This window comes from Arvicanthis niloticus, chromosome 12 (assembly GCF_011762505.2).
Source record: "Arvicanthis niloticus isolate mArvNil1 chromosome 12, mArvNil1.pat.X, whole genome shotgun sequence".
NCBI lineage: Eukaryota > Metazoa > Chordata > Mammalia > Rodentia > Muridae > Arvicanthis > Arvicanthis niloticus.
This window is the reverse complement of record NC_047669.1, coordinates 44,018,951-44,037,379: the sequence shown is the minus strand read 5'-3', so window position 1 is coordinate 44,037,379 and position 18,429 is coordinate 44,018,951. Positions and strand designations below refer to the sequence as shown.

The 18,429-nt window shown below is 37.5% G+C and overlaps 1 protein-coding gene across 1 annotated transcript in view; it reads left to right on the top strand.

Annotated features, from left to right (window-relative positions):
- The window catches only part of Epha6 (EPH receptor A6), an 851,223-nt gene that overhangs the window by 701,434 nt on the left and 131,360 nt on the right, over nt 1-18,429 (top strand). Inside the window, exon 13 of the mRNA XM_034515065.2 lies at nt 3,966-4,027. Coding sequence (XP_034370956.1) covers nt 3,966-4,027 — 62 coding nt within the window. The remainder of the gene's footprint in view (nt 1-3,965; nt 4,028-18,429) is intronic.

Genomic DNA, 18,429 nt, shown 5'->3' with positions numbered 1-18,429 from the left:
CTGTTTTCTTTTCCTTAATACCACCATGAGAATAGTTGAGTCATTTAATTGTGTGGATTCTGCAAACCTACTTAATCAAAGACATAGTAGGTATTGGGAAGTACTTGAAAAAATTTAAATATATAATATATATGCATTGATATGTGTGTACATGCACATATTATATATAAATACTTTAATATTTCAAATGAAAGAAAATAGTTGTCATCTATAATAGAAAAAAATGATAAAAGACTTTTGTGATTATCTTAATATAAGTAATTTCTCAGATTTTGTTTCTTACATAATTAAGACTACCCATAACAATATCTGGATATTTACAATTTTACAATTTTGAAAACAATAACTTTGGGTGGCCTGAGAGATGCAATATCAAACCGATGAACTTTCTGTAAGTTAGGTGGTAATTTTGAGAACTAACTGTAGTTAAAGCATCCTGGAATTCGCTCATTGTCAGTAGCACAATTCAATCAGTAGGACGATGCTGTGTTATGAGGCATTTGAGGTAACAGACTAAAATGTACTAAAGGAATGAGCTCAGATATTTTTGAAAATTTAGAAATGGAATCGATTACTTCCAAGTATATCTTCTAGGAGCAGTCATACTCCTAGAATATATGATATATGATTTACATATGTAATTGTGCATATTGAAAAAGCAAGACAAAAAAAGCATGGTTACTAAAATGCTTTCCTCACCTAAAACAGAAATAAAGAATGACATTCAAATTTTTATAAGTTCCCTTAACCCTATGTATTTTTTTGACATACATGCAATAGGGGACCACACGTTTATGTTAATCTTCACATTATATAGTCATAGTTAGGGTTCCATGCTGTGCACAGACACCATGACCAAAGCAACTCTTATAAAAAACAACATTTAATTGAGACTGGCTTACTGGTTCAAAGTTCAGTTCATTATCCTCAAGGCGGGAGCATGGCAGGCAGACATGGGGCTGGAGAAGCCAAAAGTGCTACATCTTCCTCCAAAGGCAGATAGGAAAAGACTGGCCTTGAACTCAGAGATCTGTTTGCCTCAGTCTCCTGGGATTAAAGGCATGTACTACTTTGCCTGGGCCTAAGCCTTTCATGGCCTCTGTGCCTCAAGATCTCCATGACAAGATCCAGGTCAAAAACCTGTGTCTTCCAGCCTTGCGATCTGGATCACAGGTGTGCCCTCCATTTCTGGATTGTAGTTAATTCCAGATGTAGTCAAGTTGACAACCAGGAATAGCTATCACATATGCCTACATATTTTTTATAGAAAACCATTAGGAAATAAATTACAGATTAAATTATAACAGTAGTCTGAAAAGAAACCCACAATTCTTCAATCCAGCTACTGTCTACTGACACTGCTGTATAAAATGCAAAAGAATGGCTCAAATGAAGCTTCTAATTCACAAGAAACAGGGGGAGTCTTCATCTAATTCATCATTGCGCTTATGAGAAGTGAAACTTGTCACTGACGGGTTTAAGAGTGCCAAAAGTACCTACAGAAGAGTTAGTTATAGATAGAACTAAGCCCAGGATACTTTGAGTTCATATCATTAAAATTCTTGCTGAAATAATTTAGCGTTACTTTCACAAGGATAGTGAAATCAATAAGAAAACATAGATTGATTTTCTGAAGTATCTACTATGCTCAGACCTATGTGAAACAACTCTCAGAAATCCAATGAATGAGGACACAAGTCTCTACAGGAAGAAGAGAAAGCCAAGCAACGTGATAAAGACCAAGCATAGCACGTCATAGCATACACCATAACAGAGATAGGAGTTTAAGGGAAACATCAGTGCAAAACCTTGCAAGAGTATGCAGGGTTTAAATTCTGGAGTGTGGAGTTGGAACTGGGGACATTATGGTAGCCCTGCAGAGAGGAGCAAGTTAAGAAATAACTCCAACAGGTAACTAGCAAAATGGAAAGCAGAAGGCATAATTGAGCAAATGAAAGTGATAGCCAGGAGAGCTAAGGGTGGCAAGGTAGATTAGGAAGATGATGTCCTTCACTGAAGAGAATGACTAACCAGAAGTAGAGGTACCATCCAGTAATCTTTTCTGCGATGCAACCATGCCATAAAGGTTAAAATATCCCAAGCACCAGCCAGGATGACTACTAATGCTACTTGCTGGGTTTTGGCTCAAAAAACACAATTCACTTTTCTATCCCTTGATTTCTTTATCTGTGTAATAGGGACGGGGCAATTCAAGGAAGTTTATACAAGCGCTTTTGATTCTAATAACACTCACATTATTGAAAAATAGATGCTTTAAAATGAACACTTGGCAATAATGGTCAAGAGATATTACAGAGGCATGAAAACACAGAGGGAAGATGATTCATATACTCAGAGCAGTAACTCAACATTCCTCCTAAATACTCATAACCCAATACCATTCTACTTGAATTTTTGCTCAGAATTTGATGTTGAGGTACAAAGCTGGCCTTTCTATCCCACCAACTTTTCTACTTAAGTGTTAGCCTTAGATCCTTACTTTTTGGCTCCCTAAAATCAGTGGACAAATAAAAGACAGAATGTCAGTTTTTCATGTTTAAACCATGTCTTCTCGATTTTTACCTATAACAGTGCTAACAGTTCATCTCACGTCTATAATTGGTGATAAAGTTCCTTGTTCATATGGGTAAGATTAATAGCCTTGAGGGGCATTATAGAACATAAGTTAATATTCTCTCAAATGAAAAATTCCTTAAGTTTGAATTCTATGCATGATAAATTTGGAGCTTTAATGCACCTTTTAACCTTTAGCTCATCTTTCTTTAAAATATACATTCAAATGTAAAATCTAGCATTTGCATACATTGAAGCAATTTCTGATGACTACCTTTTCTAACCTGCAAGACTTTGAGTTCAGAAAAAGAGGCTTGAAATACGAGTCCAACATTTTCATTTTCATCGTTGGCACTGGCACATTTCTGTCCAGATTTGTGTGTGTGTATGTGTGTGTGTGTGTGTGTGTGTGTCATAAATATAGTTATGTGCCATTCAGATGGAATCATCAAGACTTCTAATAGGAAATAAAAAGAATGTGGAAAGAAAAAGTAAGCATTGATAGATTTCCTATTTCAGGTAAATATCATTTTCCACTCAATTGGAATTTTATCTTTTAAACCTGTGCAATACTAAAGAGTAAATACATTCCCTTCTTTGAAACAAATCAAAGTTATTTATGTCAAATACTACACCTTATAGAGATGTATTGGGCACTGTAACAATTGATGTGCTTGAAGAAGAAGTAAACGATGCCCACTTTCCGATCTTCGCATCTGCATTTGACTACAAGTCAGAGTTGCCTGTTTTTCATGCACTGCCATCGTCCTTCCGCTTATCAAATCTGTGTCCAATAAAGAGATGATCAGGCATGCGTGCAGATCCTGCCCAGCGTGCAGCATTCATCAATCTACTGAAAATCATTCTGCTTGGAATCCCTTAAAAGCAGTCTATGTCTGCTCTTTTATAAGGACTCAAGGAGGGTTTATGAATTTCTCCTTTCTGCTTTGATTTAGAAATAATTTCAGAACTGCCCACTCTAATGTAAGTCAGGGAGAGAGTACTGAAACATCATAGAATCTGTGCCAAACTTCAAGGACAGCAGAAGTAACCATTTAAATTTCGATTTGAGCCTGTTGGTTGTCATGTATGGGAGAATACAGGACAAAAAGACTATAATCTGCATAAGCAATCACAAGATATTTTGTAAAACATGTTTGATTCCTTTGTAACTCAGATTTTAATCCCTGTACCTTTGTGAACTCAAAAAGAAATAATACTATAGACATAAGGAGATGCATATATGAGTAGGCTTTCCTGAAAGAGGTTGAAAAGTAAAGTTCATCTTTTAAAAAAATGCAGATAAATTAGCTACAATAGCCAGAGATCCGTACCTGCAGCACATCTCTCTGTAATGGCTCCAATCATGTGTGTCTCTTGCTTTCTTACAGGCCGGCCAGTAATGATCGTGGTAGAGTATATGGAGAATGGATCTCTAGACTCCTTTTTGCGGGTGAGGTGCTTTTTTCTGATGTCATTTAAATAAGCTATTCTGAGATCTAGGCTTGAAATCATTTATCATAAATTAATCTTTGCATAATGTCATGCATGAGTTTTCTGTGGAGAATGACAGCAATTTCCTCTGATGCATTTCTCTGATTCTGCGATGCATCAAAGCATTACTGAGGGAATAAGATGTACACAATAATAATTGATTTCTCCTATAAGTTTACTAGACATGTTAATGATTTTATATATGTATATATGTATATACATACATATATTTATATATATATATATTACTATGAGTAAAGAAGTGAAAAGTAAATTCAATTGCCATTTATAGCTATTCATGAAGCCATACCGCATGTACCAATTTAGTATGGTATTTTGTGCATTTCCTAAAGTGCTGAGTCCTTACATTGCTGGGCATTTACCAAAATCCTGCAAATTTTGTCCTTGTGCCCATTTGTCTATTTAAGGGGGAAAAGAAAGAATAAGATCCCCTTGGCAGTGTTATATTTTAAAACAAAAAACTTAAAAACTATTCTGTTGAAGATGACTCCATATAAATATATAGGGGGAAAAATAAAGCTAAGGAAGTGTTATGACATTATTTTCCAAAATGTGTTCATTACATGTTAAGATTTAAAGCACCATAATGTGCTTGGAAAATACACATTGACAGTAAAAAACAAAATATGAAAATATTCACTGCAGTAAATGTTTTTATCCCCAAGAGAAGTGACATATTTGCATACCAGTGTACTCTTTAATATATCCAACAAAAGGCATAAGCATTATCTGTGGTTATGAAGTGGCTGAGGTTTTTTTCCATTTGAAAGGTGTTGTCTCTCTTTTTATTTCCACCTCATTTTCTGTTCCTTGCTATTTGGACATTGTCCATTTGCATCTAGTTTGTCTCCCATGATCTCATTTCCACTTGTTTTGATTGGTTCCTGTTCTTGTCTTCTAACTGCTCTGTATATTTGTACTGCAACTTGACTCAATGTCCAGATTCAGTCCCTGAAGCTGAATTCAGCAACATCTTCGGGTTGTAATAAATAGAAACTACTTCTACAGGACACACTCTTGACCAAGTGTGCTCATTAAAGCAAAATGAAATTCATAGTTTGGGGACATGAGCTCTTTTTTCTCTGCCGTGTCTTTTCAGAGTATTCTGTTTTATATCTTAAGTTTATTACCTCTAAATGCTCTAAATTATTTTAGAATGATTTATCAGGGCCACCTATGGTGCTCACAATGCATATACATTTATGTCTTTCCATTTTTTTTCCAAAACACATTTTTTTATCAAATACATAACAAAATGACTCATTATCTAATAATGTGGGGCAGAGGTGACTGTTACATTTTTTGTAACAACTACCCAAAGCCAATATAACAGAAAATAATATAGCAGACATTCAATTTAAATTACTGTTGAAAATTGGATCAAATAGCTAGTAAAAAAAAAAAAAAAAAAAAAGGTGAAAAATGTAGTTTCAGACATACTTTTTATTTTACTGGTCCAGGAATAAATTATAGTATGATGCAAAGAATCAATAATTAAAAGATAGGAACCTTTTACAACACAAGTTTATAAATGATGTATTTTATGAGTTATTTTTTCAAGACTATCATTTTCCAGCTCTAATAATGTACCGTATCTAACAGCCCAGGAAGTGGCAAAGGTTTAGTGGGTGATGGCCACCATCACTACTACTATGAGAATCTAAAAGTCTGTGTCTGTTAATTTCTACTCTGCCTCATACTGACTTTGAATGTGCTCGTAGATCTCCTGGGTATTTTCTCATCCATCTGTATAATGGCATGGTGTATACTATCTACCTCCTACAGTTGTTAAAAGAACTTTATTGACTATTTTAAACTTTGCGAGAAAAAATCTAAACACAGGGCTTCGTGACTCCAAAAGTGATCAATTTCTATATTATGAGTTTTCTGATTAAATTGATATTTATTTGCTTCTCCTTACAAGTCATTGTCAACACCGCGTGTGGAGAGTATCATCTCTGTACGTGCCTCTCTCACTAATGTAAAAATTATATCATTGAATTAGAGAAAGGATTCTAAAAGCTTTAGAAATCAAATAACCCATTCGATAAAGCGGCTAATGAAATGAAGATAAGGTTCTCAAAAGGTGAATTACAAATGGCCAATAAACGTAAAATCCCTATCCATTGAAGACATGCAAATAAAACTACCTTGAGATCTCTCCTTACCCTTATATTGACATTCATACAGAAAACAAATACCAAATGATGGGAAGGATGTGGACAGAAGGAAGCCTCTCATACATTGCTGGTATAAATGTAAACTCATCCTCCTACTATGGAAATCAATATGAGGTTAATCAAAAACCTCGAAATAGAGCCACCGTTAACCCTTCCATACCACCCTGCATACTTATCTGAAGGACTCTGATGGAGACTAGCTCCAGCTGCGAGGTTCAGGTCCTGAGACAGGGAAGGGGGATTGGTGCAAATGAAGATGTTGACACCTGTTGTCTTACAAGCAGGTGGGGCCAAATAGCTTGAGACATCTTTATTTATACAATCACAAGCCTGCTCTCTTGAGCAGTGACATCAAAGGTTATTTTACTTATAAAAAAAAATCAAACCATCAGCATTATATAAGCCCCATCATTATAAAAAGCCCTCAAGAGTTCCCTTCCTCCTTCTCCACTCTCGCTGGGACAATCACCACCCACCCCCAAACTTATTTTGCACTATAAAGCACAATTTGGGCAAGCCAAAAATAAAAGTCTAGCCAGTCATGTCCTGTGGACATGAGCATATACCCAGCTGGGAGCACACAGTTATGCAAGGTGAGAGACAGACTAAACACTTGTGGGTATAAGTCCAGTCATCAAACAGCATCCCTCTGTCATAATCCTTTTTAAATTGCAAACGGAGACACACTCATTGTACCAAACAACCTTTCTTGAGATACAGCTATCAACTCCTGATACCTTCTTTCCAGGCACCATTTTTAAGTCTCTATTGATCAGATATAGCTTCCTCGGAAAAGTTAGGCAAGCAAGACCCACTGCTCTTCTTAAGTGCCACAGGGTCACTCAGTGTGACTGTAGTTGTTTCTCTGGGGATATGAGTTCTTGTCTCAAAATACCCAGAATCAATGGTCCCATCTGGAGTATCAACAGAAGTAGACAGAGGAGAGGAAGGTTTTAATCCTAGGAAGAATCACCCACAGGGCTTTCAGCCTGTATGATGCCGACCTAGGCCTGTGACTGACAAAATGAAACTAAATATTGCTATAAGTATAAACAGCATAGGAGAGTTTGTAGCACACAAAATTTAGGGAATAAGCATAGAGGCCACCAAATTCACCACAGGTCCCTCCCAAGTAAGAAGAGGTTTCCATGGGCCTTCCTTCCCTAGAGTTTAAGGGTTTCCATTGGCTTTGCCACAGTAGAGTCCCCTCAGAGAAGCACTCATATGCTGTTCTCTGCGGATACTGCATGGCCACCTCCAGGACTCCAACTCAGTACAACACAAAGGTATTTGCACATTGGTGTTGATTGCAGCACTATTCAAAATAGTTCAGTGACAGAACCAACCTTTGTGTCTGGCAACAGAGGAACGGCTAAAAATGTGCTGTGTGTTGCCAGGAGACTATTTTCAGTCATAGACAAGAATGAAGTATGCTATTTGCAGGAAATTGGATATAACTTAAGATAGACATATTAAACTTGTTGCCATCTCAGAATGACAAATATCACATTTCTCTCATATGGTATCTTAGTTACTGTTCTTTTGCTGTAAAAGACACCATGTCTAAGGCAACTATTATAAGAAAAAGCTGGCTTACAGTTTCAGAGGTTTAGTCCATTACCATCATGGCAGGAAGCACAGTGGAAGGCAAGCAGGCCCTAGAACAGCAGTGGAAAACAGCATCCTGATACATAAGGAGACAGAGAGAGAGAGAGAGAGAGAGAGAGAGAGAGAGAGAGAGAGAGAACTTTTGGGCTGTTGAAACCTCAAATACTGACCCAATGATACAATTCCTCCCCAAAGGCCACACCTTTAAATCTTACAAATTTTTTCAAATAGTTCCACTCCCTAGTGACTAAACATAAATATATGAGCCTACAGAGGGAGGGACATTCTTATTCAAATATATGTGTTCTAGATTTAATATAGATGCATAAAATCATATCTGTATGTATGACATAAAAGTCAAGATGAAGCTGTCTAGGGGAGATAGAAATGGTGGGAGAGGAAGGGAAAAAGGAGAGGAGAAGAAGTATATAGGATGATATTTCAGTGTACATTATTTACATGGAAAAAAGTGTCCTTCTATATATAGCCCAGTCCTAGATACAATGAATAAATGCCAATGGGGAGAATTTTAACAAAGCAAACTGTAGAGGTGAGTATGTCTTTTTAAAGGAAACATTAATGATTCTTTCAAAAGTCTCTGAGCATAATGGATGTTTTCATCAAAACAAAAAAGACCCTTTCATTGTTAAAATACAAGAAGGGTAGCATGATGGCTCATGCTTATAATTTCAGCAACTTAGAAGCTGAGGCAGAAGACTTACCATTAGTTAAAGGCCAGCCAGGCCCATATACTTAGTCCTTGTCTCAAAATATATTGAAATAAATGCAGAACGACAAAAATAAGAATGAAAAAACTACAGCCACTAAAATCTGATCTTTTTAAAAAAAAAAAAAAAAAAAAACATTCTGTTCCCTTTGTGATCATAACCCTTCTCTTCCAGGAGCACAAAGTGTGCCATATAAACTCATGTCAATAGCAGGCACTCAATTCTCTTTGCCAACCTCAAATAAAACATATAAGTATATATAGCCCATAAACTGTGGAAAGCTGCGTCATTTTTCCAACTACTGCTTTAGAGTTTGATGATCACAGCCTCTGTGAGGACAGAAGGCAGGCAGTGGCTGAATGCATGGTGGGAGAGCCAGACATGGCTCATTAATGGCTTCCTGTGCTTACTGGAGGCAGAAACATTTCCCTTTGGTCTCCCACACTGTCTGAAAAGCACTCCAATTTGCTATTTTATTATGAAGGAGTTGTAGCACAACTCAATATAAGATTGCAACCCACTTCTAGTGCTGGTGGCTAGCTGGCTGGGATATTGCTCCAAATTGATAAATCTAATGATATTTGGGTCCTTGAGGACATTATTACCAGATGCATATTACCAGTGGAGATGCATGGGCAAGAGTTCAGGTGTGCGTGTGAAGAAGAGAGCTTTAGGTATATGTGTAACTACATGTGCTTTTGATTTTAAAATGCAATGCATTACAGCTTAGGGAGGAAAGCCTATAGCTGCCTACCCCCAAACATGTCACAGACGTGTTGGGTTTTCTGACTTTGCCAATGGAGAATTAAGTGTTATCTTAGTCACAATCCCTACACACTATCTCTTCAGTGTCATACATGAATCTCACACATAAATTTTGTAGTACTTACATAAATACTGTCAGTCTCTAAACTTTACAGCTTCCATTTTATAACCTGGGTTCCCTGTCATTACCATAAGACATAACTTCACAGCAGACTTGCTAGGCCTCTGGCCATTACAATCTTTCTTCCCCCTCTTCTATTATGTTTCCTGAGCCATGGGTGTAGGGGTTGCATTGCGCATGCATCAACTGGGACTGAGTACCAACATCAATGATTCTCTGTATTTTGGCCAGTCATGACTTCTGTAATGTGCTCTACCTGTTAAAAAAATGAAGCCTCTCTGATGTGGGGTAAGAGCTACACACACCTGTTGTGCACACAAGGATAAGTATTTTAAAATGCAATTTAAAGTATACAGATTTTTGGAACATGGCACTAATAGATCTTCCTTTAGGATGTATGATCTCACTAGCCAGTAGTCACAAAGAGTTGCCTAGGTTTACAGAACCAAGTGTGATTTCCCTCCTATTGAGTCAGCTGTAAATCCGTTTAGACAGCTGTTGGTTGCCAAGATTTAAGTATCACTATTGTACATTTAATGTAGTCTCTTGTCATGCTAGTCATTGCTGTCGTTCACAGGCATCACAGATGATAGGGCTACTGGTTGCTCTCCCCCACTTAGCAACTTGCATGTCACCTTCTAGTACTATGAAAGCCAGTCCTTGGGAAGGAAGCTTTGAGGTCAAGTCCAGTTCTCATCTTCTGACCCCTTTATCAGAAGTACATGGCATCTCCAGCAATAGTGACTCACCTTTGATTTCAGGGAGGCAAACAGGGGCAACAGAAATAGCTTATATTGTTTTAAAAATCTCTTTGAGTCACCAGAACTACAACTTGGAAAGAGGCCTTTCATGTTTGGTATTAGGATATTTGTTAGTCTATGGCTCTTGAGGGGGCATTATTACCCTAAGTGGCATAATGATATAAATTTATACAATGTGCATATATGTCTCATATATATAATATAAAATATAATATAATATAATATATATAATATTACATATTATATTTTATATATATTTTATATTATATATATATATTTATAAGTATTGTATATAATTTTAGGTAAATGAAAAATAATGTGTTTGAAACCTAGTGTCTGTTAGCCAGTTATACCTATTTATCTCAAATCCTGGAAATCACCATTCTAATTTCTATTCTTCCAGTTATTAAGTATATTATACTAATGCATAAATAATATATACAAAACACATAGAAGGCCATCCTTCAGATAATGCAGTACCAGTGATGTCATCTGAAATTGTATTCTTATATGTTTTAGAACATGTCTCTAAGAATAGTTGTTTTCCAATTCATTCCTTTCCTTTTTTTTTTTTAATCAATGGTTTTGTTTTCTACCATTCAAAAGACCCTGATGCACCTCAGGAATATGAGTATTTAATAATACATATGCACTCATATCAGCATTTCAAAAGCAATGTGAGTCATTTGAAGTGCTCCTTGAACAAATGCAAAGCAAATATTAATTTAAAAAATTAAAGGAAGGTTTTAAATATTTATGTCCTCAAATTATAAATCTAGTAAAGATGGCATTTTACCTTATGCTAGTTATTTATTAATAATGAGAGCTGAATTTTATTAGCACACTTTTCTTGAAAATTGTATGTGTCGGGTTATATTCATGCAGAGGCACAAAAATGAAATTAATCTGTATCACAGTCATTTTATGTTCTACAGTGAAAAAAAATCTTACTTACTCATTAATAATGCTTCAACCCATGAAATTTATAGTTGAATCTCATCTTAATTAATTTTAAGAGAAAACAGGTGAAACTTCATGCAGAACAATGTTATTATTTATCTTGTCTATTCCAACTTAGCACTAAAAAAGATCTAAAATTGCTGTGACAATAATCTAACTACAGAAAAGCATAATATACTAGAACCTATACAAGGCTGGCACGAGTTTTCTATTTTATTTTATTTAAAATAAAGTATGTCTTTACTTTCTTAGCCTTTCTTTGATATCTTAAGTTGCTGGGTATCTTTATATATTTTAAAATTTATACAAAAATAACATATTCCATTGTTATATTTTTGTACATGTCTGTCTTTTTAATTAAGTCTTAATTTATCAATAACTAATAATCCAACTTTATCTCATTAAAATTGTAGTGCTGTGATTTGTAGTATCATTCATCTTGTTACCATGAAATTAGCCTTTGTTAGTCTGCCTTTTTTTTGATTATTTATTTACTTTAGATCTAGATCACAGCTTTCCCTCCCTCTTGTCCATCTAATCCCTCTCTCTCATCTCCCCTGCTTCTAAAAAGGGGAGGCCTCCCATGCGTATCAACCACTTGGTATATCAAGTTGCAGTAAGATTAGGTTCATCTTTTACTGAGGCTAGACAGAGCAGGCTAGTTATGGGAAGGGAATCCAAAGGCAAGCAATATAGTCAGAGACAGCCCCTGATCCCACTTTAGAAGTCCCACATGAAGACCCAGCTGCACAACTGTTACCTATGTGCAGAGGGCCTGGGTCTGTCCCATGCATGCTCTCTGGTTGGCAATTCAGCCTCTATGTGCCCCGATGGGACCAGGTTAGTTGATTCTTCTTCCCCTCTTCCACAATATTCCCCAAGCTCCACTTAATGTTTGGCCATGATCTCTGCATCAGTTTCTATCAGTTTTGGGGTGAAGCCTCTCTGAGGACAATTATGCTAGGCTCCTGTCTGCAAGTATAGCAGAATATCAATAATAGTGTCAGGAGTGAGCTCCCTTTCACTACATGGGTCTCAAATTAGGCCAGCCATTGGTTGGCCATTCCCTCAAATTCTGCTCCATTTTTTTTCACCCCTGCACATCTTTTAGGCAGAAAAAGAATGTGGGGTTAAGATTCTGTGACTGTCCCCATCCCTCCATTGGCAGTCTTGCCTGGTTACAGGACATGGCCAGTTAAAGCTCCATATCCCCTATTGCTAGATGTCTAGCGTCACCCTCATAGATTCCTGGGAGTTTCCATTGTTCTAGGTTTATAGCTCATCCCAGAGATGCCACACTCTCAGTCCAGTTGTCTCTCCTAGAACTCTCTTTCTCCATATTAGTCTGCTTTTTATTTATCCTCTGACGTACAATAATTTTGCTGATGGTTTTAATTGTAAGTCTTTGAGAATTTCATACGTGAGTACTGCAACACTCTAATATCTCATTTCCAGGCTTTTATTTCCCTTCGCTAACTGCTGGAGACATCTACATTCCCTCTTGAATTCATGACCTTTTCTTCTGTAATTATTACTTTGAAATATTTATACACACATACAATCCACTGAGTCCAATTAGTGTTTCCCGTGTGTACATGTGTTAGGGCTGATTCCTGAGGGTTGGGAAAACTATCGTACAGTTCATGCCTGAGGAAAGCTGACTCTCCCTCCCACAGCAGCCACTCTGTATCTCTTCTTCTAGCAGTTTCATGTTGGAAAAATTTCCCCATCCATGCTGACATGTTAACTGGTGTGCTCTTGTACATGTCTTGTGCCGGCAGCCGTATTACTGAAAATTCATGGCTGCAGCATCTCTGTAACCAGTAGACACTATTGTGCAGCAGCTATCCTGGTCCTGGTCTTCTGAACCTACAATCTTGTGCCCCCTCTTCCAGGATGTTCTCTGAGCTTGAGGTAGAAGGCTTCTGGCTGTGGATGTCCCCACTGCACTGGGAAGACCATATTCATTATTTTCTATATTTTGACTACTTGATGCCCTCTGTAACATCCTCCATCTGCTACAAAAAGAAACATCTCTGTTGAGGGGTAAAAGCTGCACTTGTCTTTGGGCATAAGGATAAGTATTTTGAATACAGTTGAAAACTATATGCATTTAACAATATAATAGTAATAAGTTCTCCTCTAGGGTATATGACCTTTCCCAGCCTACTCAGAAGGGTTTATAGAAGAAGGTATGAGTTCCCTAATACTGAGTGAGCTTTAAGTTATTAGGTGATTCTTTGGTTACCCATAAGACATGTGTCACTATTGCACCATTGAGAATATCTTGTCAGGTTAGTCATTGTAACTCAGAGACTTTCAGCACTATAAGACTGTTGGTAACATTACCTCTAGCTACTTACATAGCACTTTTTGATACTATAAAAATCAGCTCTCTGGGATGAGAATCCTAGGTCACTATCAGGTTGATTTCTCAAATTTCTGTGACAAAAAAAAATATATGGTGTCTAAAGAAATGGGGTCAATTTCTAGGAGTCAACTAAGGACAGTAGCAATATTCTATATTGTTCGAAGGGTCTCTTGAACTCATGTGAGCATGCACATGTGTGCATACATGCATGCATGCATGTGTGTGTGTGAGTGTGTGTGTGTGTGTGAGTGTGTGTGTGTGTGAGTGTGTGTGTGTACTGCCCACTGTTTCTCCCTTTGCCTCTTCACAGCAGCACCTTCATCCTCTTATTGCCCCTCTCAAGGGCTTGTTCTCCTCCTCCTCATGGTTCTTTTCTACTTTCCTGATTTCAGTTACACACTCAAATCTAATGTATGGAGCTATGGTCCACAAGTCAGTGAGAATATCCATTATAAATGTGAGGAAGGAGAATTTAACTGGGAAGGAAGGGAGTGGGTAATGAATATGGAGATGGAATAGAGGTAAATAACACAAGAATGGTTGAAAAGACATACATAGAGAAACACTTTGCTTTGTTTACTGAAAAACATATATTGTGTGTGTGTGCATGTGTGTGTATGTGTGCGTGCACTTCAAAATGTAGTTACTCTGCCCAGGCTTATAATGTTCTCCCCAAAAGGCATAAAATATCTAATAAAATCTCCAGTTCCAGGCATGGGAAACTTCTGTTTAAGTTGTTGGTCATAGATAGTCAGAGAAAAAAAAAACTGAAACAAGGTAAGATGTTGTCATTGCCCTTATTCATAGCCTAGAACTTGAATGTATGGTTCTATGGCTGAAGATATCACATCCCTGAACATATTTTGGATGAATCAAACTGGAACTGACCGAGAAACCTGACCTCTCTGGACTAGCCCAGACTATCCAAAGATGCTATGCAAGCTGCCAAGGGGGAAAAAAGCAATAAATAATCCTACATAGTTATAAAACCCACAAACAATAATACTGGCTGTTATAATAAAGTATTTCCCATAGTAAAATAATGGTGTTGTTTTCTTGGAACAAACTAACATCTGCTTAGCCTAAGCCCATCCAGTAGGAAATTGATGCAGGTACTGGAAATATAGCTAAGTTACCCATTATTGGAGAGGTCAGAGACCCTGGAGGAGAACCCACTAATGCTATTTTCTTAAAACAATGTAATTTCTAACCATATTCCAAATACTTACCCTTAGAAATATACATAAGTGTTACACTCTTCTTTTTGCGTCAGATGATGCCTACTGCAAAGATCTGCAATGGTCACCATGCAGAAAATAAATGACTGTGCGATACTCAGTCTTAATCAACACTTACACCTAAGGCAGGGGAGACGGGGCTCACAAATGTGTAAACGTCTGAAGACCATAAAATCTGCTGTGATGTAGTATCTTCCAAGCATGACAGGTAGGCTACACTTAGGGGGGGTTGTCATGAATTTGAGAGGGAGTGGAGGAAATGTTGTAAATAGAGCACACATGCACAATGTCCTCAAGTGTTAAAGTTAGAAAGAGAAAAAATCTTGTTTCTGTGTGTTATCTTTCCAGGTCTGGGTCACTCTCTACTCACTGTAAAATTTCCCAGTTCCACTCATGTACCTGAACATTTCATGGTTTCGTTTTCATTATAATTGAATAGAATTGCATTCATTTATAAGCTGATGGAACTTCTAGGAAGCTTCCACTTCTTGGTTATGATGAAGGAGAGGTGACAAGCATGGATGGGCAAGTATGAAGGGTATCAAGTCCTTTGGGTACAGGCCAAGGAATAGTATACTTGGATCATGGTTTTCCTTACTCATTTCCTTAATGGATGCTTGAGTTTGCAATCCCACCAATGGCAAGTGAGGGTTTCCCTTGCCCTGCATCCTCAGCAGAATTGGTTTTCTTTCTCTTTCAGTTTTTTTTAAATCAGTGATATGTGTGGTTGTTTCATCTGCATTCATACCTGTGCACCACATGTATGGTTACTGTACAAGGAAGCCAGAGAGAGCATTGTATATCCTGGAACTGAAGTGACAGATGGTTGTGAGCCTCCATGTAGGTACTGATAATTGATACCATGTCATCTGTAAGAACAGCTGTGCTCTTACCTACTGAGACACCTGTTTAGCCCATCAGTTTTCTTAATCTTAGCCATTCTGCCTGGGGTACTTTTTAATTGATATACAGTGCAAAATTATACTTGTAAATAGAGATATTTCACATACTTATCTGTACTCCCGTGTGGTCTCCTTAATGGGTTTCAAACATACAGCAGGTTCTGAATTATATAACTAGGTGTTGAGTTCTGTGTAAACATGCACAGATATATTCTTCAAATCCTTCCCAGAATAATATTGTTGCACTTCAATAATTCTCTGTCCCAAATACTAGACCAAACAACTTTAAATTTTCTTGGCTTTATATCAAGGCTATACACAGTAAGTTACATAGATTATGTTCACAACAACTTTACCAAAAAGTTTTAAAAGGATAAAAAAAATCCAAGTTCAGTAGTAAGCTTGGTAGGCTTAAGCTATGCTATACTCAGATCAATTTTAGGTTCTTAAATGTAATTCTGAAATCCAACTGCCACGCTTCACAAATCTGTACCTGCATTTCTTTCTAGATTTTGTAGGAATAGAAAAAAATAGCTTTTAGTTCTTTAGAAATTTCTGATTCTATCTGCTGTCTCCTCTCACCTCTAATTAAAATCATAAGTTTCTAACATAAGATAACAACCAAGGAATGGCTTTGAGATATTTATTAAGCATTCATAAAAATTATAAGACTCTCAATAAGGATACTACAAAAAAATCCACAGAGTTTTCAGTAGAAAATAGATATTGACTCTATTTTTTTTCAATTACTATTTCATGGGACTTTTAAACCTACAGATAATCCTAGCCATTTCTTTTTCACATTCAAGAGCATGCTAAGTAGTCACATATGGCCAAACTTCTGATTTAAAAACACATCAGCGCTGAATTTTAACTTTAAACTTGAGTCATAAAAGTAGTCCTCCATGGATTGTCTTCTTCAAAGTCGCCTATAAATAGACTGTTCAGAACTCAGAATACATCTTCCCACAAATATTTCTCTTAAAGACATCACTTAAGTCCCTAGATAGGCCCATAAAAGTTTCCTTTTATACAGAGTCTAGCTAAAGGATATTACATACAAGAGTATAAAAAAAAAGATTAGGAGTCTCCTATAAAGATGGAAAGAGAATGTTTTCCTCACTTCTAAACAACCCCCTCCCAGCAACATTTTATTTAAGGCTTTGGGGGGGGCACATATTTCTTCATGTTCAGTACACAGGTTCTTAAACACTCAGTTCTTTCTGCTGTAAATCCCCTGTGGTAGCATAACCTCCCCATGCCTTCATGGCCCAAGGTGGACCTTCCTCCAAGTCTTGCACCATTCCAACTACTTTTAATGTCATCTGACCCAGCTCAAAGCTCTCATCTCCTCATTTGAACAAATTTTAGCATACAGATTTTGAGGACCTCGTATTATTCACATTTCTCCTGAAGATTTTGCATTTTTTGTGTGCATTTGTAAACCCAAATTGAATTGATCAGTAGAAAATCAGTTATCAAAATCAAAGAAGGGAAAGCATAAAGACAAGATAGGTGATGAAATTTTAGGACCAAGGAACTGTGGAAGCCAAAGGGCAGCTTCTCTCAGTGCTAAGTCCTCATAGATTATAATCTTTACCTTTTTTTTTTTTTAGCTTTGATTTCTACTTTTTTTTTTTTTTTTTTTTTTTTTTTTTTTTTTTTTGGTTTTTCGAGACAGGGTTTCTCTGTGTAGCCCTGGCTGTCCTGGAACTCACGCTGTAGACCAGGCTGGCCTCGAACTCAGAAATCCGCCTGCCTCTGCCTCCCAAGTGCTGGGATCAAAGGCGTGCGCCACCACCGCCCGGCACTTTTTTCTTTTTTTATTAGATACTTTTTTATTTACATTTCAAATGTTATCTCCTTCCCCGGTTTTCCCCCAACCCTGGCAACCTCCTATCCCATTCCTTCTCCCCCTGCTTCTGTGAAAGTGTTCCCCCACCCACCCACTCCCACCTCCCCATCTTAGCATTCCCCTGCACTGGAGCATTGAGCCTTCACAGGACCAAGAGCCTCTTCTCCCATTGATGTCTAACAAGACCATCCTCTGCTACATATGCAGCTGAGGCCATGAGTCCCTCCATGTGTACTCTTTGGTTGGTGGTTTAATCACTAGGAGCTCTGGCTGATAAGTGAATAGTAGCCCAAAAGTTTGGAATACCCAAGATACAATTCACAGACCACAGGAAGCTCAAGAAGAAGGAAGACCAAAGTGTGGATACTTCTGTCCTTCTTAGAAGGGGGAGCAAAATACTCATGGGGCCAAATACAGACACAAAGTGTAGAACAGAGACTGAAGAACAGGCCATCCAGAGACTGCCCCACCTAGGGATCCATCCCATATACAGTCACCAAGTGCAGACACTGTTGCAGATGCCAAGAAGTGCATGCTGATAGGAGCCTGATATAGCTGGCTCCTGAGAGGCTCTAGCAGAGCCTGACAATACAGAGGTGGGTGCTTGCAACCAACCATTGAACTGAGCATGGGGTTCCTAATGGAGGAATTACAGAAAGGCCTGAAGGAGCTGAAGGGATTTGCAACCCCATAGGAAGAACAGTATCAGTCTAATCAATACTGTCCATATACTTATGGGCATGGGACAGACGACAGGGGCATAAGCCTACTATGGACAACACCACCACTTGAGAAAATTGATTTCTCTCTAGAAGAAGCCATCAACTGTCAGCAGTTCCTCTGGTAGGGCT